Source organism: Coregonus clupeaformis, chromosome 27, assembly GCF_020615455.1.
Source record: "Coregonus clupeaformis isolate EN_2021a chromosome 27, ASM2061545v1, whole genome shotgun sequence".
NCBI classification, from domain to species: domain Eukaryota; kingdom Metazoa; phylum Chordata; class Actinopteri; order Salmoniformes; family Salmonidae; genus Coregonus; species Coregonus clupeaformis.
The window spans coordinates 41,594,953-41,622,811 of NC_059218.1; the positions used below are offsets into that span (position 1 = coordinate 41,594,953).

Here is a 27,859-nt window from a genome sequence, read left to right on the forward strand (position 1 = left end):
ACACAGCCCTTACTTTAAATGTTTCCAGGGAAAAATGAACGGTGTCAAAACGATCGAAACCATTTCCCTGTTTGACCGCTAGGTTTTATGGGTATAATGATCCTCCCCCCTGGACAAATGTTGAATACTGAAGTGATACTGTTGATGGTGTAGTTGCCCCAATCACATTGTATTGCATTTAGTTGCATCTTAACTTAGTTGTAACCCTTATCTTACCTCAACACCAGAGTCTTGGGTGGACCTGCTATCATATTGCATTTCATCATATCTGAACATAAATGATCCTATCTTACCTCTAAGACCGGAGTTCCCTGGGCAGCGTCTTCCGAGACGTCGATGGTGAAGCTGTTACTGCTGAAGGCTGGGCTGTTGTCGTTTACATCCAGCACTGTCACCTCCACTGTGGCTGTGCTGCTCAGAGCAGGAGAACCATGGTCCAGAGCCACCACCTCCAGGGTGTACCCTGCCCGCAGCTCCCGATCCAGGGGACGAGACGTGGACAGGGCCCCTGAACTGACATGGAGTTGGAAATCCCCGTCTGGGTCTCCAGCTACAGGAGGGAGGGAGGGAGGGAGGGAGGGAGGGAGAGAGAGAGAGAGAGAGAGAGAGAGAGAGGGAGGGAGGAACAGAGAAAGAGACAGAGAGAAAAAAACAGAGAGAGAGAGAGACAGAGAGAGAGAGAGAGAGAGACAGAGAGAGAGAGAGAGAGAGAGAGAGAGAGAGAGAGAGAGAGAGAGAGAGAGAGAGAGAGAGAGAGAGAGAGAGAGAGAGAGAGAGAGAGAGATAAACAGAGGCTAGCTCAGTGAGGTTGATAGCTAATGGCTACAGAATGAACCATCTAATAAACCAGATGTATTACACAGTAGTTTTCATTTCAGTTCAGATAGTGAAGTTTTCAACTTCCACATCAGATCAATTAACCATCTCCAGTCGCTCATGCACGCACACTCACACACTGATGTCAACCTCTAGCGAGACAGTCTGATGTCAACCTCTAGAGAGACAGTCTGATGTCAACCTCTAGAGAGACAGTCTGATGTCAACCTCTAGAGAGACAGTCTGATGTCAACCTCTAGAGAGACAGTCTGATGTCAACCTCTAGAGAGACAGTCTGATGTCAACCTCTAGAGAGACAGTCTGATGTCAACCTCTAGAGAGACAGTCTGATGTCAACCTCTAGAGAGGTTGACATCAGACTGTCTCTCTAGAGGTTGACATCAGACTGTCTCTCTAGAGGTTGACATCAGACTGTCTCTCTAGAGGTTGACATCAGACTGTCTCTCTAGGGGTTGACATCAGACTGTCTCTCTAGAGGTTGACATCAGACTGTCTCTCTAGAGGTTGACATCAGACTGTCTCTCTACTTCCTGTGCTTGGCCCTCCTATGTTGAACATAATAAACAGCTCTCTATCCACCGGATGTGTACCAAACTCACTAAAAGTGGCAGTGATAAAGCCTCTCTTGAAAAAGCCAAACCTTGACCCGAAAATATAAAAACTATCGGCCTATATCGAATCTTCCATTCCTCTCAAAAATTTTAGAAAAAGCTGTTGCGCAGCAACTCACTGCCTTTCTGAAGACAAACAATGTATACGAAATGCTTCAGTCTGGTTTTAGACCCCATCATAGCACTGAGACTGCACTTGTGAAGGTGGTAAATGACCTTTTAATGGCGTCAGACCGAGGCTCTGCATCTGTCCTCGTGCTACTAGACCTTAGTGCTGCCTTTGACACCATCGATCACCACATTCTTTTGGAGAGACTGGAAACCCAAATTGGTCTACACGGACAAGTTCTGGCCTGGTTTAGATCCTACCTGTCGGAAAGATATCAGTTTGTCTCTGTGAATGGTCTGTCCTCCGACAAATCAACTGTACATTTCGGTGTTCCTCAAGGTTCCGTTTAGGACCACTATTGTTTTCACTATATATTTTACCTCTTGGGGATGTTATTCGAAAACATAATGTTAACTTTCACTGCTATGCGGATGACACACAGCTGTACATTTCAATGAAACATGGTGAAGCCCCAAAATTGCCCTCGCTAGAAGCCTGTGTTTCAGACATAAGGAAGTGGATGGCTGAAAACTTTTTACTTTTAAACTCGGACAAAACAGAGATGCTTGTTCTAGGTCCCAAGAAAACAAAGAGATCTTCTGTTAAATCTGACAATTCATCTAGATGGTTGTAAAAGTCGTCTCAAATAAAACTGTGAAGGACCTCGGTGTTACTCTTGACCCTGATCTCTCCTTTTGACGAACATATCAAGACTGTTTCAAGGACAGCTTTTTTCCATCTACGTAACATTGCAAAAATCAGAAATTTTCTGTCCAAAAATGATGCAGAAAAATTAATCCATGCATTTGTTACTTCTAGGTTAGACTACTGCAATGCTCTATTTTCCGGCTACTCGGATAAAGCACTAAATAAACTTCAGTTAGTGCTAAATACGGCTGCTAGAATCCTGACTAGAACCAAGAAATTTGATCATATTACTCCAGTGCTAGCTCCCTACACTGGCTTCCTGTTAAGGCAAGGGCTGATTTCAAGGTTTTACTGTTAACCTATAAAGCGTTACATGCGGCTTGCTCCTACCTATCTTTCCGAGTTGGTCCTGCCGTACATACCAATACGTACGCTACGGTCACAAGACGCAGGCCTCCTAATTGTCCCTAGAATTTCCTAAGCAAACAGCGGGAGGCAGGGCTTTCTCCTATAGATCTCCATTTTTATGGAACAGTCTGCCTACCCATGTGAGAGACGCAGACTCCGGTCTCAACCTTTAAGTCTTTACTGAAGACTTATCTCTTCAGTAGGTCATATGATTGAGTGTAGTCTGGCCCAGGAGTGTGAAGGTGAACGGAAAGGCTGGAGCAACGAACAGCCCTTGCTGTCTCTGCCGGGCCGGTTCCCCTCTCCACTGGGGTTCTCTGCCTCTAACCCTGTTGCAGGGGCTGAGTCACTGGCTTGCTGGTGCTCTTTCATGCCGTCCCCTGGGAGGGGGTGCGTCACTTGAGTGGGTTGAGTTACTGACGTGATCTTCCTGTCTGGGTTGGCGCCCCCCTTGGTTTGTGCTGTGGTGGAGACCTCTGTGGGCTATACTCGGCCTTGTCTCAGATTGTAAGTTGGTGGTTGGGGATATCCCTCTAGTGGTGCGGGGGCTGTGCTTTGGCGGAGTGGGTGGGGTTATATCCTTCCTGTTTGGCCCTGTCCGGGTTTCTTCCGGGATGGGGCCACAGTGTCTCCGGACCGCTCCTGTCTCAGCCTCCAGTATTTATGCTGCAGTAGTTTATGTGTCGGGGGGCTGGGGTTAGTTGGTTATACCTGGAGTACTTCTCCTGTCTTATCCAGTGTCCTGTGTGAATTTAAGTATGCTCTCTCTAATTCTCTCGTTCTCTCTTTCTCTCTGAGAACCTGAGCCCTAGGACCATACGTCAGGACTACCGGGCATGATGACACCTTGCTGTCCCCAGTCCGCCTGGCCTTGCTGCTATTCCAGTTTCAACTGTTCTGCCTGCGGCTACGAAACCCCTACCTGTCCCAGACCTGCTGTTTTCAACTCTTTAATGATCGGCTATGAAAAGCCAACTGAGAGACCTGAGCCCTAGGACCATACGTCGGGACTACCGGGCCGTGGTGACTCCTTGCTGTCCCCAGTCCGCCTGGCCTTGCTGCTATTCCAGTTTCAACTGTTCTGCCTGCGGTTATGGAACCCCTACCTGTCCCAGACCTGCTGTTTTCAACTCTTAATGATCGGCTATGAAAAGCCAACTGAGATTTATTCCTGATTATTATTTGACCATGCTTGTCACTTATGAACATTTTTGAACATCTTGGCATGGTTCTGTTATAATCTCCACCCGGCACAGCCAGAAGAGGACTGGCCACCCTCATAGCCTGGTTCCTCTCTAGGTTTCTTCCTAGGTTTTGGCCTTTCTAGGGAGTTTTTCCTAGCCACCGTGCTTCTACACCTGCATTACTAGCTGTTTGGGGTTTTAGGCTGGGTTTCTGTACAGCACTTCGAGATATTAGCTGATGTAAGAAGGGCTATATAAAATAAAATTGATTGATTGATTGATTGATAGAGAGACAGTCTGATGTCAACCTCTAGAGAGACAGTCTGATGTCAACCTCTAGAGAGACAGTCTGATGTCAACCTATAGAGAGACAGTCTGATGTCAACCTCTAGAGAGACAGTCTGATGTCAACCTCTAGAGAGACAGTCTGATGTCAACCTCTAGCGAGACAGTCTGATGTCAACCTCTAGAGAGACAGTCTGATGTCAACCTCTAGAGAGACAGTCTGATGTCAACCTCTAGAGAGACAGTCTGATGTCAACCTCTAGAGAGACAGTCTGATGTCAACCTCTAGAGAGACAGTCTGATGTCAACCTCTAGAGAGACAGTCTTACCAGTGATCCTGTAGTCTATGTCTCCAGGTCTTACCAGTGATCCTGTACTCTATGTCTCCAGGTCTTACCAGTGATCCTGTACTGAATGTCTCCAGGTCTTACCAGTGATCCTGTACTGAATGTCTCCAGGTCTTACCAGTGATCCTGTACTGAATGTCTCCAGCGGGACCAGTGTCTGTGTCAGTAGCCCTGACAATCCACAGCTCCACGGGGCTCTGGCTCTCAGGGACCTCCAGGCCGTACCAGGGCCTAGCGAACACCGGCACGTTGTCGTTCTCGTCCTGCACCAAAACACGCACCACCACCTTGGCGAAGTTGGGAGGCAGTCCCCCGTCCCTGGCATACACTGGTGGGGGGATGGATAGAGAGTGTGAAAGGACTGAACTGCAAATTCCCCGTCAGTTTATTGCTGATGTGTTATAATGAAGGACCGGCTGATGAGGCTTCAGTAAAACAAACAAAAGCATGTGGTAATTTAGCAGACACTCTTATCCAGAGCGACTTACAGTAGTGGAGTGGATACATTTTTCATACTTGTCCCTTGTGGGAATTGAACCCACAACCCTGGCGTTGCAAGTGCCATGCTCTACCAACTGTGCCACACAGGACGTTCTGAGACTATGCACGCAAAGGAATGAACCCTTACACATTCTTTGAATCTTTTGAACGCTGAACTGGTGGTGGTGATGACTCCTACCTGTTAGTGTGTAGTGGTCCTGAGTCTCTCTGTCCAGGGTCTTGGTGGTGGTGATGACTCCTGTCACAGGGTTGATGGTGAAGCCTTCCTCTGTTACTCCTCCGTATGTCACCTGACCATTAGAACCTAGAGAGAGAAATGGACAGGGAGAAAAACATCAACAACAAAAGTCAATATTCCATCTCATCTGGGCTATTCTCCTAAATCTCCTCTCCATCATCTGCAAAAGACCTGGAATCGTATCACAGGTAAAAAACCATTGCAAAGGGCTATTATAAATTTGCTGTTATCTATGCTGTTCTGTCAAGTCATTTCAGATCAAGGAAATGAGATGATGAGGGAGCCATTGAAGGCCATTGAGATGTGGCAAATGAACTCACACAGCTGAGAGGAATAAACACTAGATTATAACTCTGTGTTACTGCTCTGACACTGTGACCACATCTCTTCATCACTAGCTTATTGAACACTGACCTCATCTCTTCATCAGTAGCTTATTGAACACTGACCTCATCTCTTCATCAGTAGCTTATTGAACACTGACCACATCTCTTCATCAGTAGCTTATTGAACACTGACCACATCTCTTCATCACTAGCTTATTGAACACTGACCTCATCTCTTCATCAGTAGCTTATTGAACACTGACCTCATCTCTTCATCAGTAGCTTATTGAACACTGACCACATCTCTTCATCAGTAGCTTATTGAACACTGACCACATCTCTTCATCACTAGCTTATTGAACACTGACCTCATCTCTTCATCAGTAGCTTATTGAACACTGACCTCATCTATTCATCACTAGCTTATTGAACACTGACCTCATCTCTTCATCAGTAGCTTATTGAACACTGACCACATCTCTTCATCAGTAGCTTATTGAACACTGACCACATCTCTTCATCACTAGCTTATTGAACACTGACCACATCTCTTCATCAGTATCTTATTGAACACTGACCTCATCTCTTCATCAGTAGCTTATTGAACACTGACCTCATCTCTTCATCAGTAGCTTATTGAACACTGACCACATCTCTTCATCACTAGCTTATTGAACACTGACCTCATCTCTTCATCAGTAGCTTATTGAACACTGACCACATCTCTTCATCACTAGCTTATTGAACACTGACCACATCTCTTCATCACTAGCTTATTGAACACTGACCACATCTCTTCATCACTATCTTATTGAACACTGACCACATCTCTTCATCACTATCTTATTGAACACTGACCACATCTCTTCATCAGTAGCTTATTGAACACTGACCACATCTCTTCATCAGTAGCTTACTGAACACTGACCACATCTCTTCATCAGTAGCTTACTGAACACTGACCACATCTCTTCATCAGTAGCTTATTGAACACTGACCACATCTCTTCATCACTAGCTTATTGAACACTGACCACATCTCTTCATCAGTAGCTTATTGAACACTGACCACATCTCTTCATCAGTAGCTTATTGAACACTGACCACATCTCTTCATCAGTAGCTTATTGAACACTGACCTCATCTCTTCATCAGTAGCTTATTGAACACTGACCACATCTCTTCATCAGTAGCTTATTGAACACTGACCTCATCTCTTCATCAGTAGCTTATTGAACACTGACCACATCTCTTCATCAGTAGCTTAATGAACACTGACCACATCTCTTCATCACTAGCTTATTGAACACTGACCACATCTCTTCATCAGTAGCTTATTGAACACTGACCACATCTCTTCATCAGTAGCTTATTGAACACTGACCACATCTCTTCATCACTAGCTTATTGAACACTGACCACATCTCTTCATCACTAGCTTATTGAACACTGACCACATCTCTTCATCACTATCTTATTGAACACTGACCACATCTCTTCATCAGTAGCTTATTGAACACTGACCACATCTCTTCATCAGTAGCTTACTGAACACTGACCACATCTCTTCATCAGTAGCTTATTGAACACTGACCACATCTCTTCATCACTAGCTTATTGAACACTGACCACATCTCTTCATCAGTAGCTTACTGAACACTGACCACATCTCTTCATCAGTAGCTTATTGAACACTGACCACATCTCTTCATCAGTAGCTTATTGAACACTGACCACATCTCTTCATCAGTAGCTTATTGAACACTGACCACATCTCTTCATCAGTAGCTTATTGAACACTGACCACATCTCTTCATCAGTAGCTTATTGAACACTGACCACATCTCTTCATCACTAGCTTACTGAACATTGACCACATCTCTTTATCAGTAGCTTATTGAACACTGACCACATCTCTTCATCACTAGCTTATTGAACACTGACCACATCTCTTCATCACTAGCTTATTGAACACTGACCACATCTCTTCATCACTAGCTTATTGAACACTGACCACATCTCTTCATCAGTAGCTTATTGAACACTGACCACATCTCTTTATCAGTAGCTTACTGAACACTGACCACATCTCTTCATCACTAGCTTATTGAACACTGACCACATCTCTTCATCAGTAGCTTATTGAACACTGACCACATCTCTTCATCACTAGCTTATTGAACACTGACCACATCTCTTCATCAGTAGCTTATTGAACACTGACCACATCTCTTCATCACTAGCTTATTGAACACTGACCATATCTCTTCATCAGTAGCTTATTGAACACTGACCACATCTCTTCATCAGTAGCTTATTGAACACTGACCACATCTCTTCATCACCAGATTATTTAACACTGTGGTTGGTGGGAGAATGACTTGGCAATTACAACCCTCTATATCTCTCTTTCCCCCCTCCATTGTTCAGTTCCTCTCTACCAATCTCTTTCCCTCACCCAAACTAACCCCCCTCCTTCCTTCTCTCATAGTTCTCCTCATTCCATTCCAAATTCTATATCAATATAGAGTGGGAAAGCAGCCGTGCTTTTGGACAATTAATAGACACTGCAGCAAATAAAACAGAATAAAAACATATGTCTTGTCCGAGTCTATGCAGAACCGTGCACCATAGCCAATCAGAGCTACTGTAGGCCTATATGCAAATAAGCCATTTGCCACATGGGCCTGCCATCATTCACTTTGAACTGGACTGTGTGTTTACAGGCAGTAGCAACAGCGCGACTTTAGATCATTAGAACACATTCACCAAAAGCCACAAAATACACCTTGAACGGATTTCTGCATAAATATCACGGGAGTCCTCTTACATTTAGGGAACTTCACAGACCTATGACACCTGCATCTCCAGCTGTAGCCGCCGAAAAACAATATGAGGAGAAAAGCTGGTCACTCGCCCACTCCTCCAATGACATCACATCCTCCCAGCTGCTAGCTACCTAGCTAGCTAATGTTAGGCTCCGTTTTGTAGCTTGCTAAATAAATAGCTAGCTACATAAATAGATACGCTAGCCCTGGGGTGTCTAACTCAATCAACGCACGGACCATATTGAACGAACACAACGAAAAAAAGTATTTAATAATTCCCCCCAAAAATTGTGCACTGCATGGATCCCCGGTGCAGCTGAATGCAGCATTGCTGTATGGTGTACTCTAAATGTATTGTAGTTGAGTAGCCAGCCTTGGCTACTGCTCAAATGTTGCTGTAATAGGCTTTACATGTTCCTCCTTTGCATGGCGTTTTGTTGCAGGTTTAGTTTTTGGGTTATCCATTGTCAAGCTTTAAAAACCGAAGCCAGACTGCAACGTTTTAGCAGCCTAGCTAGGACCGTGGCATGTGTCTGGACACTCTCCCTCCGCTGCGCGCTGTAAACGGGACACACAAAAGCAGCGCAATTGAAGTTGAATTCACCGATGCGAGCGCATCAGGCTGTGATTTCATAAAGTAGTTGACTCATTTATACTCGCTTGTGTCCCCTATTCGGCCGGTGGGCCTGGTGTTTGACACGTGCGCTAGCCCATTAGACACGTCATGACTGACTTGTGATCAGTGCCCTTGCTAGTTTGATCGTATTGACATTCGCAGCCTTAGTTACAGTCGTCCGTTTTTGTCCAAAAATATTGAGTCTTGAAACTGAAACAGTGCATCCTGAATGGAGGCAGCAAACAATGTACCAGGCCAGCTGTGATTTACAACCTGATAGCAATATTTGTCGGACTACCAAGAAATATATTGGTGAATTATATTAATGATGCATTGAACTGCATCCATCTATTCTGCCAACAATGTCTTACTGTACGTCATGGAATGTTGAGTCAAATAGAACCTATTTTTAAAACCTCATATAAAGTTGGTTTTGAAGCCTAAACTGGGAATTTGATATTTTTTACTGATATTATGATTGTCAGTTTGTTTCATATCTGCAAAGTTGTTAAAACGCTGTCAGTTCCACTTTTTTAAATGAGCTATTCAGCCAGTCTTAAAAAACAATGGAAATTCAATAAAGTGATTCTTTATGATTAAGAATCTAACCAGTTCGGCATTGAAACCTTTATGATGGTGTGTATCGTTTTATTTTGGACAGACCCTCCAAGACATAAGAGTTTGTGTACCTGCGTGCATGTATTCCCCTTTTGTCTCACCTTGGTCTCTGTCCGTTGCCGTGACGGTGATCACCGTGGTACCCGCTTCCTGGTTCTCTCTGACCTCTGCCTCTAGCTCATCCCCCAGGAACAGCGGCAGCTCATCGTTCACATCAATCACGTGGACAGACAACACCTGACTGGTGGACAGCTGCGGCATCCCATGATCCTCAGCTATGATGGTCAGATTAAATACTTCCTGGTCCTCACGATCTAGAGCCTTCAGAATGGACAGAGAGCCTGGAGGAGAGGGGAGGGAGAGGAGAGGAGAGGGGAGGAAGAGGAGAGGAGAGGAGAGGAGAGGAGAGGAGGGGAGGAAGAGGAGAGGATGAAAACATTAATTGGTTGCCTAGATGGAGCCATGTATCCAGTTAATTTAAATCTGCAAACTAATGGTAAGGAAAGATAATGTTTTTCAGACCAGGATGACGCAACTTTTTACTGCAGTTGAGAGACAATTCTGTACAAAAAATGTGCAAGGTGGATCAGCCCTAAAAAATGATTGATGGACTTTTATACTATTCCTTTTGATCAGAAAACCTTTATTCCCCAATGTCTTACTGCTTCACATAAACTGATAGCCTAAGAATGAAAGCCAGCCAATATAGACCAGAAATCCTGTCTTTATAACAGATTTACATCGTTTTCTCTTACACCGAGGAGAGGAGAGAGGCTTGAGTCCCAAATGGCACCGTATTCCCTATGGGCTCTGGTCAAAAGTAGTGCACTATATATATATTTGTTTATATATATTTATATATATATTTGGGATAGAGTCAGGGAGTAGTTTATTTAATCTGAAACCTTAGATGGAAAGAACATCCCTTCCAACTAAAACACAACATAAAGGTTGCCATTGGAGAATCTCTCTCTCTCTCTCTCTCTCTCTCTCTCTCTCTCTCTCTCTCTCTCTCTCTCTCTCTCTCTCTCTCTCTCTCTCTCTCTCTCTCTCTCTCTCTCTCTCTCTGTCTCTGTCTCTGTCTCTGTCTCTGTCTCTGTCTCTGTCTCTGTCTCTCTCTCTCTCTCTGTGTGTAATAAAGCAGACTAACTGTGGTGTTTCAAACTGCTTTTCTCATGAAGGTCTGACAAGGGTTTCCAACATGCTGTTCTCATAAAGGTCTTTACTTTACAACACTAACACAATCACCAGGACATGCTCTCTGCTTTCTATTTTCTGCTGAAACAAGAGAAGGTAAACATAGCTAACGTTAGCTAGCCAACTCAACGCATCTCTCTTGGCGAGTTAGCTTGCTAGCTAACGTAGCTTTTATTTGAGTGTATAAAAGTTTAGCTAGCTACTCGCTAGCTATTGTAAACTGCATATTTGCTTGTTTTTTTTCCATTCATGCACCAGAATAAACAGAAGACTGTCTATCGCTCAGTAAACTGTAGCAGGGAGGGACTGAAACAGGATACTGGAGCAACTCTGTGAGAAAACATGGCAACTTATTAAAACAACTAAAGCACACATGTTACTGTCTTTGTTGATGCAATAAAGGAGTGAATATGTCTTGGATCACATTCTGTGTGCGTGTGTGTTTGAGTGACAGTTGAACATGGGAAAGCAGTGGTATTTACATGCCTGCTGAGCCAGTTAAACTAACCCATAACAGAGTTTCCACTGTAAGACAGACAGACAGAGACACGCTCACATACACACCGAACATCTACACTCACCTACGCACACACACAAATATCTCCCACACACAAACCCTACCATCAACCATACACATACACCAACGGGAACTATACTGAACAAAATATAAACACAACATGCAACAATTTCAAAGATTTTACTAAGTTACAGTTCATATAAGGAAATCAGTCAATTGAAATGAATTCATTAGGCCATAATCTGTGGATTTCACATGACTGGGCAGGGGCACAGCCATGGGTGGGCCTGGGAGGGCATAGGCCCACCCACTGGGGAGCCAAACCCAGCCAATCAGAATTAGTTTTCCCCCACAAAAGAGCTTTATGACGAGGTTAGAGGCGGTTTATGGCAGAGAAATGAACATTACATTCTCTGGCAACAGCTCTGGTGGACATTCCTGCAGTCAGCATGCCAACTGCACGCTCCCTCAAAACATGAGACATCTGTGGCATTGTGTTGTTTGACAAAACTGCACATTTTAGAGTGGCCTTTTGTTGTCCCCCAGCACAAGGTGCACCTGTGTAATGATCATGCTGTTTAATAATCTTCTTGACATACCACACCTGTCAGGTGGATGGATTATCTTGGCAAAGGAGAAATGCTCACTAACAGGGATGTAAACAAATAAGTGCACACATTTTGAGAGAAATACGCATTTTGTATGCTCTTGTCTTCTTTCACTCTCTCCATCTCTTCTCCTCTCTTCTCTCCATCTCTTCTCCTCTCCATCTCTTCTCCTCTCTCCATCTCTCCATCTCTTCACCTCTCTCCATCTCTTCTCCTCTCTCCATCTCTTCTCCTCTCTCCATCTCTCCATCTCTTATCCTCTCTCCATCTCTTCTCCTCTCTCCATCTCTTCTCGTCTCTCCATCTCTCCATCTCTCCATCTCTTCTCCTCTCTCCATCTTTTCTCCTCTCTCCATCTTTCCATCTATTCTCCTCTCTCCATCTCTCCATCTCTCCTCCTCTCTCCATCTCTCCATCTCTTCTCCTCTCTTCTTCTCTCCATCTCTTCTTCTTTCTTCTCCTCTCCATCTCTTCTCCTCTCTCCATCTCTCCATCTCTTCTCCTCTCTCCATCTCTCCATCTCTCCTCCTCTCCATCTCTTCTCCTCTCTATCTCTTCTCCTCTTCTCCATCTCTCCATCTCTTCTCCTCTCTATCTCTTCTCCTCTCTCCATCTCTCCATCTCTTCTCCTCTCCATCTCTTCCATTGTCTACATCATTAGTATGACTCCTACTTCCCTATAAAGCTTGAGTGACCCCCCCCCCTGTTTCATTAACTGTTCCTCTGTCCTGTAGACTACCCCTCTCTGTTTCATTAACTGTTCCTCTGTCCTGTAGACTACCCCTCTCTGTTTCATTAACTGTCCCTCTGTCCTGTAGACTACCCCTCTCTGTTTCATTAACTGTCCCTCTGTCCTGTAGACTACCCCTCTCTGTTTCATTAACTGTCCCTCTGTCCTGTAGACTACCCCTCTCTGTTTCATTAACTGTCCCTCTGTCCTGTAGACTACCCCTCTCTGTTTCATTAACTGTCCCTCTGTCCTGTAGACTACCCCTCTCTGTTTCATTAACTGTCCCTCTGTCCTGTAGACTACCCCTCTCTGTTTCATTAACTGTTCCTCTGTCCTGTAGACTACCCCTCTCTGTTTCATTAACTGTTCCTCTGTCCTGTAGACTACCCCTCTCTGTTTCAACAACGTCTTGGGATTAAGGGATGTGGGATGTAGAGTGTGGTGTATTATACCCAGAGGCCTCCATTATATTACAAGTGCTGATGATTGAGAAACTACATGTTAGTACAGTGAGGGAAAAAAGTATTTGATCCCCTGCTGATTTTGTACGTTTGCCCACTGACAAAGACATGATCAGTCTATAATTTTAATGGTAGGTTTATTTGAACAGTGAGAGACAGAATAACAAAAAAAAAATCCAGAAAAACGCATTTAATTTATTTGCATTTTAATGAGGGAAATAAGTATTTGAAATAAGTATTTGATCACAGAGGTCAGACATTTCTTGTAGTTGGCCACCAGGTTTGCACACATCTCCGGAGGGATTTTGTTCCACTCCTCTTTGCAGATCTTCTCCAAGTCATTAAGGTTTCGAGGCTGACGTTTGGCAACTCGAACTTTCAGCTCCCTCCACAGATTTTCTAAGGGGTTAAGGTCTGGAGACTGGCTAGGCCACTCCAGGACCTTAATGTGCTTCTTCTTGAGCCACACCTTTGTTGCCTTGGCCGTGTGTTTTGGGTCATTGTCATGCTGGAATACCCATTCACGACCCATTTTCAATGCCCTGGCTGAGGGAAGGAGGTTCTCACCCAAGATTTGACGGTACATGGCCCCGTCCATCGTCCCTTTGATGCGGTGAAGTTGTCCTGTCCCCTTAGCAGAAAAACACCCCCAAAGCATAATGTTTCCACCTCCATGTTTGACGGTGGGAATGGTGTTCTTGGGGTCATAGGCAGCATTCCTCCTCCTCCAAACACGGCGAGTTGAGTTGATGCCAAATAGCTCGATTTTGGTCTCATCTGACCACAACACTTTCACCCAGTTCTCCTCTGAATCATTCAGATGTTCATTGGCAAACTTCAGACGGGCCTGTATATGTGCTTTCTTGAGCAGGGGGACCTTGCGGGCGCTGCAGGATTTCAGTCCTTCACGGCGTTGTGTGTTACCAATTGTTTTCTTGGTGACTATGGTCCCAGCTGCCTTGAGATCATTGACAAGATCCTCCCGTGTAGTTCTGGGCTGATTCCTCACCGTTCTCATGATCATTGCAACTCCACGAGGTGAGATCTTGCATGGAGCCCCAGGCTGAGGGAGATTGACAGTTATTTTGTGTTTCTTCCATTTGCGAATAATCGCACCAACTGTTGTCACCTTCTCACCAAGCTGCTTGGCGATGGTCTTGTAGCACATTCCAGCCTTGTGTAGGTCTACAATCTTGTCCCTGACATCCTTGGAGAGCTCTTTGGTCTTGGCCATGGTGGAGAGTTTGGAATCTGATTGATTGATTGCTTCTGTGGACAGATGTCTTTTATACAGGTAACAAACTGAGATTAGGAGCACTCCCTTTAAGAGTGTGCTCCTAATCTCAGCTCGTTACCTGTATAAAAGACACCTGGGAGCCAGAAATCTTTCTGATTGAGAGGGGGTCAAATACTTATTTCCCTAATTAAAATGCAAATCAATTTATAACTTTTTTTGACATGCGTTTTTCTGGATTTTTGTTGTTGTTATTCTGTCTCTCACTGTTCAAATAAACCTACCATTAAAATTATAGACTGATAATTTCTTTGTCAGTGGGCAAACGTACAAAATCAGCAGGGGATGAAATACTTTTTTCCCTCACTGTATATACATATATAACATATCAAAGGGTTTCCTCTGCCCCCCCCCGCTCCCCCCCAGCCATAATAAAAGCAGGTTCCCATGAACACATCTGTCGTTAGAGGAACACCAAAGCACCCTATACTGTTAATCTAACCGTGTGTTAGTGCGAGCTTTCAGTGAATTTATGTAAATCACAAACCTCATCTGCATTTACTGCGGCTCAATTCTCAGGAACAAAAGAGTGATCAAAATTAAGATCCTACATCTGTAGGGGTTGAGTCTGTGTTTTGAAGTCTCAGTAGTGTTAGGGTCTTTACTCGTGTCAGAGGCCAAGGGTTATGGGTGAGAGGTCTTACCGGTGTTGGGGTTGAGGCTGAAGCGTCCAGCGCTGTTCCCCAATTGGATGCTGTACGACACTCGTCCGTTCTCTCCCTCATCCTCGTCACGAGCCATCACGTACACAACGACGAACCTGACAGTACGCAGCGACACACAGCAGAGAGTCAATCCATAATTCAGGACCTGGACCTTAAAAGTCAAGCTAGGTTCTTGGCATCAATCTTTCACTTTCATTTGTGATTCATGGCCTCATCCATGTCTGCTCTTGACAAGGTCTACAGGCGCATAAACAGTATATGGACTAGTCTATGGACAGCTCAACTTTAGACTTCTTACATTATGGGATGTATTTTCCCTTAAAATGTTGTGCTTTTAATAACTTTAATGAGCTATGCCTCTTAGTAAATGTTTTACTCACCCAACAGGCTGGTCCTCCATGACGCTGACGGCGGAGGGCGAGCTGAATACGGGAGCATTGTCGTTTTCGTCCGTCACAAACACCCGGGCCGTCACTGACCCCCAGCGCCGCGCGGACAAGTCCTCCGCCTGGTCGGTCGCCCTGACAACCAGGTAGAGGGAGGGTGTGGTCTCGTGATCTAACTTCTGACCCAAGGTCAGGACCCCAGTGGAAGGGTCAAGGGTCAGGATGTGAAGGGAGTCAGGCCAGCGGTGCTGGATGGAGTAGTGCAACTCGCTGTTGGGACCTCCGCCGTCCTAAAGGAACAGAGAGAGACATAAGAACGTCTGAATAGGAACGACATCTCATACATCTAAAGTCAGTGCATTAGTTTTTAGGGACAATACGTTAAAAAAAATTCTGCCCAACTCCTGAGATTTTGATAGTAATAGCAACAAAATCATTGAACTTCATCCTAAACCTGAAGAGACGTCAAATCTTAACTCCTATAGTGAGGTAACTCCAAGTAGCCACCCTTTGCCTTGGTGACAGCTTTGCACACTCTTGGCATTCTCTCAACCAGCTTGATGAGGTAGTCACCTGGAATGCATTTCAATTAACAGGTGTGCCTTGTTAAAAGTTAAATTGTGGAATTTCTTTCCTTCTTAATGTGTTTGGGCCAATCAGTTTTGTTGTGACAAGGTAGGGGTGGTATACAGAAGATAGCCCCATTTGGTAAAAGACCAAGTCCATATTATGGCAAGAACAGCTCAAATAAGCAAAGAGAAATGACAGTCCATCATTACTTTAAGACATGAAGGTCAGTCAATACGGAACATTTAAAGAACTTTGAAAGTTTCTTCAAGTTCAGTCGCAAAAAAACATCAAGCGCTATGATGAAACTGGCTCTCATGAGGACCGCCACAGGAAAGGAAGACCCAGTTACCTCTGCTGCAGAGGATAAGTTCATTAGAGTTAACTGCACCTCAGATTGCAGCCCAAATAAATGCTTCACAGAGTTCAAGTAACAGACACATCTCAACATCAACTGTTCAGAGGAGACTGCGTGAATCAGGCCTTCATGGTTGAATTGCTGCAAAGAAACCACTACTAAAGGACACCAATAAGAAGAAGACACTTGCTTGGGCCAAGAAATACGAGCAATGGACGTTAGACCGGTGGAAATATGTCCTTTGGTCTGATGAGTCCAAATTTGAGATTTTTGGTTCCAACTGCTGTGTCTTTGCGAAACGCAGAGTAGGTGAACGGATGATCTCCGCATGAAAGGTTCCCACCGTGAAGCACGGAGGAGGTGTTATGGTGTGGGGGTGCTTTGCTGGTGACATTTATTTAGAATTCAAGGCACACTTAACCAGCATGGATACCACAGTATTCTGCAGTGATATGCCATCACATCTGGTTTGCGCTTAGTGGGACTAACATTTGTTTTTCAACAGGACAATGACCCAAAACACACCTCCAGGCTGTGTAAGGGCTATTTTACCAAGGAGAGTGATGGAGTGCTGCATCAGATGACCTGGCCTCCATAATCACCCGACATCAACCCAATTTTTCTTTTAGATGGTTTGGGATGAGTTGGACCGCAGAGTGAAGGAAAAGCAGCCAACAAGTGCTCAGCATATGTGGGAACTCATTCAAGACTGTTGGAAAAGTATTCCTCATGATGCTGGTTGAGAGAATGCCAAGAGTGTGCAAAGCTGTCATCAAGGCAAAGCGTGGCTACTTTGAAGAATCTAAAATGTTACATATATTTTGATTTGTTTAACACTTTTGGTTACTACATGATTCCATATGTGTTATTTCATAGTTTTGATGTCTTCACTATTTTTCTATAATGAAGAAAATAGTAAAAAATAAAGAAAAACCCTTGAATGAGTAGGTGTGTCTAAACTTTTGACTTGTACTGTAAATCCTATTACTGTCCCACCTTATCAGCAGCCTGGAAGGTGTAGATGGAGGCTCCCGGCTGGGTGTTCTCTGGTATCACTATGGTAACGGGGTCCTCAGTGAACTGGGGGGCGTGGTCATTGCTGTCCTGGACGTTAATGACCAGCTGTACTCTGTGACTGCTGGGGTACACCAGGGAGAAATCTGATACCTCCACATGCAGAGTGTACCTGGAAGGAGAGAGGGATGGGAGAGAGAAAGAGAGAGAGAGAGAGAGAGAGACAGAGAGAGAGAGAGAGAGAGAGAGAGAGAGAGAGAGAGAGGAGAGAGAGAGAGAGAGAGAGAGAGAGAGAGAAAGACAAGTTGAGATAAACTCCCAGATGTATCACATATAATGGGTTTAATGAAGATATATTAAAGATTAAGATAAAGTAGTAGGATCATTACCTGTCCCCTTCCTCGTAGTCCAGTTCTCTAACCAGGTACACGTCTCCCGTAACCCGGTCAACCATGAAAGTCCCCTTCTGGTCCGTCCCGCCCACCACCACGTACGTCACCTGGCCATCCAACGAGAGTGGGTCACGCTGGTCATGTGACCGGACAGAGCCAATGACAGAGCCTGGGGCAATGCCCTCCACTGAGTTGAGGGTCATGGAAAGAGTGTTTTTGGCAGAGGACTTATTGGAGCTCAGAACCTGCAGGTGAAGACAGATATAGAGTGTGTTCAGGTCAATCCAGTTCAATTTAATTCAATTAAATTCAATGCAACTGGGAACCATGTAAAATGGGTGCGAAAGCAGGGCCAAGTACTTATATTTCAACTCCAATTCACTTTAATACAATTCAACTTCTGCTTTATGCCTGCCAAAGTGAATTGACTCAGACCAAGTCAAAGTCCCCCCAGGATTGAACGACATAAATCCCCCCCCACCCTCTAAAGAAATATACCATCTCTGGGGGGGACAGCGGCAGAGTGACAGACAGTGACTCTGGGGAAAAAGGCAGTCAGTTGTCCAGATGTTGTCTGTCAGCGACTGTAACCGTTAAAGAAAATTGGCCCAACAGCCGTAAACAATGATTCTCCAATAGACGTAGTTTGTGTTCCAAATGACACCCTATTCCCTATATAGTGCACAATAGGGCTCTGGTCAAAAGTTAGTGCACTAGATAGGGAATAGGGTAGCGTTTGGGATACAGAGGGTAACATTTACATTCCGTATTGTTAGAGTGACTGGAGCTGTAGTGTTTGGCACGGACATGAGAGAGAGGGGGATAAGGACTGACAAGAAAACAATGACGGGAAGACTATAAAATAAACGTTCAGAAAAAACATTCCAACACACGCTATGGACAGGCCAGCTCTCATAGTCTCACTGCAGAACTAGACGTTTCTCCACGTTTCTCCAAACGTCAACATTTCGTTGTTGCTCCAAACGTCAAATTTAGAAGGTTAATGGTAAAGTTTTTTTTTTTGGGGGGGGGCTAAAACATTACGTTTAGGCACTCATTCCGTATAGTTAGGGTAAAGGTTACGGTTTGGGTTAAAACCCAAAAAAATTAACGAATGTCTACCACTGGGATTACGTTTCTGGTTTACCATTCTGGTCCAGAGTCACGGGATTACGCCGATCCAACACCCCCGTCCACAACGCCCTGCCTAGCTAGCTAAACCCTGTTCGAAGGTAATAGAGATCACTGTTGACCCTAGTGGTGGGGTCTGGAGGCATTTTCCGACCTCCTCTGGACATTGATAGACGTCGAAGTCACTCTTGAGCGATCTGCTTGTGCTTTGATGACCCAGCAACACACAGATGGGGAACAAATGTGTGTGTGTGTGTGTGTGTGTGTGTGTGTGTGTGTGTCTAACACACTAATAATCACATTTCCTCTGATGTCTGTAAATATCTGAAGACCAGTGGAGGAACATGATAATTAGCATGAGGCAGAGCTTTAGGCTAAATCCCAAATGGCACCCTATTCACTATGTAGTACACTACTTTAGGACAGGGCCCATAGTAGTACACTACTTTAGGACAGGGCCCATAGAGAATAGAAAGCCATTTGAGACACATCCAGGGAGTGATGATCATGAAGACAGATCTTTAGACAGCCACAGAAGACACACGGAGCAGAGTACCCCAAGTCATGTGTGTGAGTGTGTGTGTGTGAGTGTGTGTTAGATCCTACTGACAGTCACACAGAGCAGAGTACCCCAAGTCATGTGGTGTGTGTGTGTGTGTGAGTGTGTGTGTGTGTGTGTGTGTGTGTGTGTGAGTGTGTGTGTGGTGTGTGTGTGTTAGATCCTACTGACAGTCACACAGAGCAGAGTAGCACTGCTAATGCTGACAGGCCTAACCACATATCTAGGATCAGATTACCCAGTGTTAACCTTAACACACACACACCACTAACCATTGGAGGTTTTAAGTAAATAATCTGAACCTGTATCAGTGGTTAGGGGGCGACTGACTGCGTCTGCGTATGTGTGAGTGCCTGTCTCTGTGTCCGTGTGTGCGCCCCAGCCGGCTACTGTATGGGGGTGTAGACAGACAGACAGACAGACAGACAGACAGACAGACAGACAGGCAGACAGACAGGCAGGCAGGCAGGCAGGCAGGCAGGCAGGCAGGCAGACAGACAGACAGACAGACATTCTTTAGTTCTGGAGGTAAATTCCTGATGAATTGATACAGAGCAGTGTCTAGGGACACCCCTAGCTGAATCAGGTAAATCAGGTGAATCAGGTGAATCATATGAATCAGGTGAATCGGGTGAATCAGGTGAATAAGGTGAATCAGGTGAATCATGTGAATCATGTGAATCGGGTGAATCAGGTGAATAAGGTGAATCCTAAGGTGAGGGAATAAGGTGAATCAGGTGAATCATGTGAATCATGTGAATCATGTGAATCGGGTGAATCAGGTGAATAAGGTGAATCAGGTGAATCATGTGAATCATGTGAATCGGGTGAATCAGGTGAATAAGGTGAATAAGGTGAATCAGTTGAATCATGTGAATAAGGTGAATACGGTGAATCCGGTGAATCAGGTGAATAAGGTGAATCAGGTGTGTTAGGGCTGGACTAGAGCAATGGCAGGAGGATCCAACTGAGCGAGTTCAGAAACACTGATCCAAAAGGACAACTCTCAGGTAGATAATGAGAGGAGAGAAGTTAGTCCAGAGTTGTTATACCCAAGGTGCCCTGCAGGACTTCTCACCTTGGCTTTGGGTTACACTATACACCTCTGGAGCAGAAAAAATGTCTGGGTTTGAAATATGTTTCTGTTTTTCACAGGCAAGGATTCAACTCTCTCTCTCTCTCTCTCTCTCTCTCTCTCTCTCTCTGTCTCTGTCTCTCTCTGTCTCTCTTTCTGTCTCTCTCTCTCTCTCTGTCTCTCTCTCTCTCTCGCTCTCTCTCTCTCTCTGTCTCTCTCTCTGTCTCTCTCTCTCTCTCTCTCTCTCTCTCTCTCTCTCTCTCTCTCTCTCTCTCTCTCTCTCTCTCTCTCTCTCTCTCTATTCCATTGGAGTTGGTGTATGTATGTTTGTGTGTGTGTGTGTGTGTTACCTGAATGCGTAGAGGACAGGTAGAGGTTTGTGGAGGGGTGCCGTTGTCTGAAGCTGACACGGTCAGGGTGTAATCAGCCCTCTCACTGTGTCTGTGGGGGGAGGAGTAACGTAGTTCTCCTGAGGTAGGGTTCAACGAGAAACTCTCCACTCCGTAACCTACAGAGGACAACATTTGTATAGTTACATTTAATAATAATAATAATATGCCATTTAGCAGACGCTTTTATCCAAAGCGACTTACAGTCATGCGTGCATAGATTTTTTTGTGTATGGGTGGTCCCGGGGATCGAACCCACTACCTTGGCGTTACAAGCGCTGTGCTCTACCAGCTGAGCTACAGAGGACCATAGTAAGATTGCCTCATTTGTAATTACTAAAACAATTAAATACACAAATATTATACACGGAAAACATTTAGATCTCTAATGAACGTGAGACACATAGTATTATGAAACATTATCCAACATGATTAATATACTCTCAACCCAAAGACGTCAGTTCAACGTCTAGTTTTGATTTACATTTGATTGTTGTCAACTAACGTGAATTCAACGTGAAATCAACAAAAAATCTAGTGTGTGAAATCAACAAAAAATCTAGTGTGTGTAGTAAAGTAGTTAAGTAAAAATACATGAATGTACTACTTAAGTAGTTTTTGGTGTTATCTGTACTTTACTTCTTTACTTTAAAATTAATATTTTTGATGACTTTTATTTTTACTGACACCCAAAAGTTCTCGTTGCATTTGGAATGACAGGAAAATGGTCCAATTCAAACACTTATCAAAAGAACATTCCTGGTCATCCCTACTGCCTCTGATCTACCCGACTCACTAAACACAAATGTTTCATTTGTAAATGATGTCTGAGTGTTGGAGTGTATCCGTAAATTTTAAAAAAAAACAAGAAAATGGTGGCGTCTGCTTTGCTTTATATAAGGAATTTTAAACGTTTTATACTTTTACTTTTGATACTTAAGTATATTTTTAGCAATTACATTTACTTTCGATACTTTAAGTATATTTAAAACCAAACACTTTTACTCAATTTACTTGGTGACTTTCACTTTTACATTTTCTATTAAGGTATCTTTACTTTTACTGTGTGTTGGGTCTTACCTGACAGTGAGTAATGGAGTGTTCCGTTCTCTCCCTCATCAGGATCTTTAGCTGTTACTGTCCCCAAGACTGAGCCAGGCTGGGATCCCTCCATCACCTACAGAGAGAGAGAGAGAGAGAGGGTAGAGAGAGAGAGAGAGAGAGAGAGAGAGAGAGAGAGAGAAGAGAGAGAGAGCAGAGAGAGAGAGAGAAGGAAGAGAGAGAGAAGAGAGAGAGAGAGAGAGAGAGAGAGAGAGAGAGAGAGAGAGACAGAGAGAGAGAGAGACAGAGAGAGAGAGAGCAGAGAGAGAGAGAGAGAGAGAGAGAGAGAGAGAGAGAGAGAGAGAGAGAGAGAGAGAGAGAGAGAGAGACAGAGAGAGAGAGACAGAGAGAGAGAGACAGAGACAGAGAGAGAGAGAGACAGAGAGAGAGAGAGAGAGACAGAGACAGAGAGAGAGAGAGAGAGAGAGAGAGAGAGAGAGAGAGAGAGAGAGAGAGAGAGAGAGAGAGAGAGAGAGAGAGAGAGAGAGAGACAGAGAGAGAGAGAGAGAGAGCAGAGAGAGAGACAGAGAGAGAGAGAGAGACAGAGACAGAGAGAGAGAGACAGAGAGAGAGAGACAGAGACAGAGACAGAGAGAGAGAGAGAGAGAGAGAGAGAGAGAGAGAGAGAGAGAGAGAGAGAGAGACAGAGAGAGAGAGAGAGAGACAGAGAGAGAGAGAGAGAGAGAGACAGAGAGAGAGAGACAGAGACAGAGAGAGAGAGAGAGAGAGAGAGAGAGAGAGAGAGAGAGAGAGAGAGAGAGAGAGAGCATTATTCATCTGTTTACCTCCTCCTTTCCTCCTCTTTCACTCTGATCTCTCCTCCACCTCTCTCTCATTAAGCTGCAGAGCTACTCCAATAGCAGTACTACCATAGTAAACCTACTCAAACCTCTCAGATCTAAGTGTAGAGCAGGGGTGACTACGGCACGGGGAAATAAAACACCCCTACGGCACGGGGAAATAAAACACCCCGGGCCATTCTTGAATGTCTAAAACTAGATAGAAAAAGTGCACAGTATGAGGACACCCCTTCAAATTAGTGGATTCAGCTATTTCAGCCACATCCGTTGCTGACAGGTGTATAAAATTGAGCACACCGCCATGCAATCTCCATAGACAAACACTGGCAGTAGAATGGCCTTAACTGAACAGCTCAGTGACTTTCAACGTGGCACTGTCATAGGATGTCACCTTTCCAACAAGTCAGTTCGTGAAATTTCTGCCCTGCTAGAGCTGCCCCCGGTCAACTGTAAGTGCTGTTATTGTGAAGTGGAAACGTCTAGGAGCAACAACGGCTCAGCCGCGAAGTGGTAGGCTACACAAGCTCACAGAACGGGACCGCCGAGTTCTGAAGTGCGTAGCGTGTAAAAATTGTCTGTCCTCGGTTGCAACACTCACTACCGAGTTCCAAACTGCCTCTGGAAGGAATGTCAGCACAAGAACTGTTCGTCGGGAGCTTCATGAAATGGGTTTTCATGGCCGAGCAGCCGCCAGTGTCGGCTGGAGTGGTATAAAGCTCGCCGCCAATGGATTCTAGAGCAGTAGAAACGTGTTCTCTGGAAGAATGAATCACTTGGTTTGGCAGATGCCAGGAGAACGCAACCTGCCCCAATGCATAGTGCCAACTGTAAAGTTTGGTGGAGGAGGAATAATGGTCTGGGGCTGTTTTTCATGGTTTGGGCTAGGCCCCTTAGTTCCAGTGAAGGGAAATCTTAACGCTACAGCGTACAATGACATTCTAGATGATTCTGTGCTTCCAACTTTGTGGCAACAGTTTGGGGAAGGCCCTTTCCTGTTTCAGCATTACAATGCCCCTGTGCACAAAGCGAAGTCAATACAGAAATGGTTTGTCGAGATCGATGTGGCAGAACTTGCCTGCCCTGCACAGAGCCCTGACCTCAACCCCATCGAACACATTTTTACATTTTAGTCATTTAGCAGACGTTCTTATCCAGAGCGACTTACAGTTAGTGAGTGCATACATTTTCATACTGGCCCCCCGTGGGAAACGAACCCACAACCCTGGTGTTGCAAGCGCCGTGCTCTACCAACTGAGCCGACTGCGAGCCAGGCCTAATCGCCCAACATCAGTGCCCGACCTCACTAATGCTCTTGTGGCTGAATGGAAGCAAGTCCCCACAGCGATGTTCCAACATCTAGTGGAAAGCCTTCCCAGAAGAGTGGAGGCTGTTATAGCAGCAAACTGGGGACCAACTCCATATTAATGCCCATGATTCCGGAATGAGATGTTCAACAAGCAGGTGTTCACATACTTCTGGTCGTGTAGTGTATGTCAAAATTATAATGGATATTTTTCTAGACCGCCAATTGATTTAAACACACAGCCCTCCATTGAATTTTGAAATCCCGACCTTTGCCCACCCCTGGTGTAGAGACAAGGGGATGCAATTTGGGATTGAAAGTCCCTCTCTCACCTGTATGAGCAGTTCCCTGTCGGGGTGGGTGTGGCTAAAGACAGGGGCGTTGTCATTCTCATCCAATACGGTGATGTGGGCGGTGCCCGTAGTGCTGCGAGGGGGTGTGCCGCCATCCTGTACCACAACCACCAGCTGGTAGCTAGACTGCTGCTCTCTGTCGAGAGATAACCTAGTACTGATCTCACCTAGAGAGAGAGAGAGAGAGAGAGAGAGAGAGAGAGAGAGAGAGAGAGAGAGAGAGAGAGAGAGAGAGAGAGAGAGAGAGAGAGAGAGAGAGAGAGAGAGAGAGAGAGAGAGAGAGAGAGAGAGAGAGAGAGAGAGAGACAGAGCGAGAGAGAGAGAGAGAGAGAGAGAGAGAGAGAGAGAGAGAGAGAGAGAGAGAGAGACAGAGAGAGAGAGAGAGAGAGAGAGAGAGAGAGAGAGAGAGAGAGAGAGAGAGAGAGAGAGAGAGAGAGAGAGAGACAGAGAGACAGAGAGAGAGAGAGAGAATAAAAGATAGAGGGAGAAGGGAGAGTAAAGGGTTAAAGCCAGTTGAAATAAAGGAACACAGAGAGAAGAAGGGAGAGTGGGATCGACACAAATTACACCAAAGCTGATCCAGGTGTAGCTAGGTTTAAATCAGGAAGTCCAGGGCCCGTATCCACAAAGCATCTCAGAGTAGGCGTGCTGATCTAGGATCAGTTTTAGCATTTTAGATCACAATGAATACGATTAAAATGGACTGGATCCCAGATCAGCACTCCTGCTCTGAGACGCTTTGTGGATACGGGCCCTGAACCCTTGGTGTTCCTCACCTGTGTGTGGCTTTGTGGATACGGGCCCTGAACCCTTGGTGTTCCTCACCTGTATGTGGCTTTGTGGATACGGGCCCTGAACCCTTGGTGTTCCTCACCTGTGTGTGGCTTTGTGGATACGGGCCCTGAACCCTTGGTGTTCCTCACCTGTGTGTGGCTTTGTGGATACGGGCCCTGAACCCTTGGTGTTCCTCACCTGTGTGTGGCTTTGTGGATACGGGCCCTGAACCCTTGGTGTTCCTCACCTGTGTGTGAGTTGATCTGGAAGTGTCTGTCAGTGTGCAGGAGTCTGAATGTCAGTCTGGCGTTCTGTCCTGCGTCTCTGTCAGCAGCCGACACCCGTCCGAACCCCGTACCCACCGGAAGGTTCTCTCTCACAGCCAGAAACACCCTCTCCTGACTCAGACGGGGACTGTTGTCATTCTCATCTGTTACAGAGACCCTCACCGTGGCACTGCCAGTCCTGCCCGCCCCGGCCACACCCTGCACAGAAGAAAAAAGAATGACATAGATAAAGAGATGTTGTGTCTCTAAACCAGCTTCCCAGACACAGGTTAACCAATGGAGAATGTCCTTTGAGCATGTTTTTTAGTGCAGGACTTCATCTGTGTCCAGGAATAAAGCACTATACGTTTTTTCTTTACTACAGAAACCACAAATATGAAGGTAAACCACAGATCTACATGAAGGTAAACCACAGATCTATATGAAGGTAAACCACAGATCTACATGAAGGTAAACCACAGATCTATATGAAGGTAAACCACAGATCTATATGAAGGTAAACCACAGATTTACATGAAGGTAAACCACAGATCTACATGAAGGTAAACCACAGATCTACATGAAGGTAAACCACAGATCTATATGAAGGTAAACCACAGATCTATATGAAGGTAAACCACAGATCTACATGAAGGTAAACCACAGATCTACATGAAGGTAAACCACAGATCTATATGAAGGTAAACCACAGATCTATATGAAGGTAAACCACAGATCTATATGAAGGTAAACCACAGATCTACATGAAGGTAAACCACAGATCTACATGAAGGTAAACCACAGATCTATTGAAGGTAAACCACAGATCTATATGAAGGTAAACCACAGATCTACATGAAGGTAAACCACAGATCTACATGAAGGTAAACCACAGATCTACATGAAGGTAAACCACAGATCTATATGAAGATAAACCACAGATCTACATGAAGGTAAACCACAGATCTACATGAAGGTAAACCACAGATCTACATGAAGGTAAACCACAGATCTATATGAAGGTAAACCACAGATCTACATGAAGGTAAACCACAGATCTACATGAAGGTAAACCACAGATCTACATAAAGGTAAACCACAGATCTACATGAAGGTAAACCACAGATCTACATGAAGGTAAACCACAGATCTACATGAAGGTAAACCACAGATCTACATGAAGGTAAACCACAGATCTACATAAAGGTAAACCACAGATCTACATGAAGGTAAACCACAGATCTATATGAAGGTAAACCACAGATCTACATGAAGGTAAACCACAGATCTATATGAAGGTAAACCACAGATCTATATGAAGGTAAACCACAGATCTACATGAAGGTAAACCACAGATCTACATGAAGGTAAACCACAGATCTACATGAAGGTAAACCACAGATCTACATGAAGGTAAACCACAGATCTACATGAAGGTAAACCACAGATCTACATGAAGGTAAACCACAGATCTACATGAAGGTAAACCACAGATCTACATGAAGGTAAACCACAGATCTACATGAAGGTAAACCACAGATCTATATGAAGGTAAACCACAGATCTATATGAAGGTAAACCACAGATCTATATGAAGGTAAACCACAGATCTATATGAAGGTAAACCACAGATCTACATGAAGGTAAACCACAGATCTACATGAAGGTAAACCACAGATCTACATGAAGGTAAACCACAGATCTATATGAAGATAAACCACAGATCTACATGAAGGTAAACCACAGATCTATATGAAGGTAAACCACAGATCTACATAAAGGTAAACCACAGATCTACATGAAGGTAAACCACAGATCTACATGAAGGTAAACCACAGATCTATATGAAGGTAAACCACAGATCTACATGAAGGTAAACCACAGATCTACATGAAGGTAAACCACAGATCTACATGAAGGTAAACCACAGATCTACATGAAGGTAAACCACAGATCTACATGAAGGTAAACCACAGATCTATATGAAGGTAAACCACAGATCTATATGAAGGTAAACCACAGATCTATATGAAGGTAAACCACAGATCTACATGAAGGTAAACCACAGATCTACATGAAGGTAAACCACAGATCTATATGAAGGTAAACCACAGATCTACATGAAGGTAAACCACAGATCTACATGAAGGTAAACCACAGATCTACATGAAGGTAAACCACAGATCTACATGAAGGTAAACCACAGATCTACATGAAGGTAAACCACAGATCTATATGAAGGTAAACCACAGATCTACATGAAGGTAAACCACAGATCTACATGAAGGTAAACCACAGATCTATATGAAGGTAAACCACAGATCTACATGAAGGTAAACCACAGATCTACATGAAGGTAAACCA

General features: G+C 44.6%; 1 protein-coding gene across 1 annotated transcript in view; it reads right to left on the reverse strand.

The window, feature by feature from the left end:
* The window catches only part of dchs1b (dachsous cadherin-related 1b), a 61,452-nt gene that overhangs the window by 21,812 nt on the left and 11,781 nt on the right, over positions 1-27,859 (reverse strand). The window contains exons 6-17 of the mRNA XM_041851448.2: positions 25,477-25,714; positions 24,435-24,622; positions 21,979-22,075; positions 20,860-21,017; positions 17,742-17,989; positions 17,335-17,524; positions 15,408-15,703; positions 15,007-15,122; positions 9,657-9,896; positions 5,109-5,234; positions 4,548-4,757; positions 294-550 (exon numbers count right to left, since the gene is read on the reverse strand). Of these exons, the coding sequence (XP_041707382.2) occupies positions 294-550; positions 4,548-4,757; positions 5,109-5,234; positions 9,657-9,896; positions 15,007-15,122; positions 15,408-15,703; positions 17,335-17,524; positions 17,742-17,989; positions 20,860-21,017; positions 21,979-22,075; positions 24,435-24,622; positions 25,477-25,714 (2,364 nt within the window). The remainder of the gene's footprint in view (positions 1-293; positions 551-4,547; positions 4,758-5,108; positions 5,235-9,656; positions 9,897-15,006; positions 15,123-15,407; positions 15,704-17,334; positions 17,525-17,741; positions 17,990-20,859; positions 21,018-21,978; positions 22,076-24,434; positions 24,623-25,476; positions 25,715-27,859) is intronic.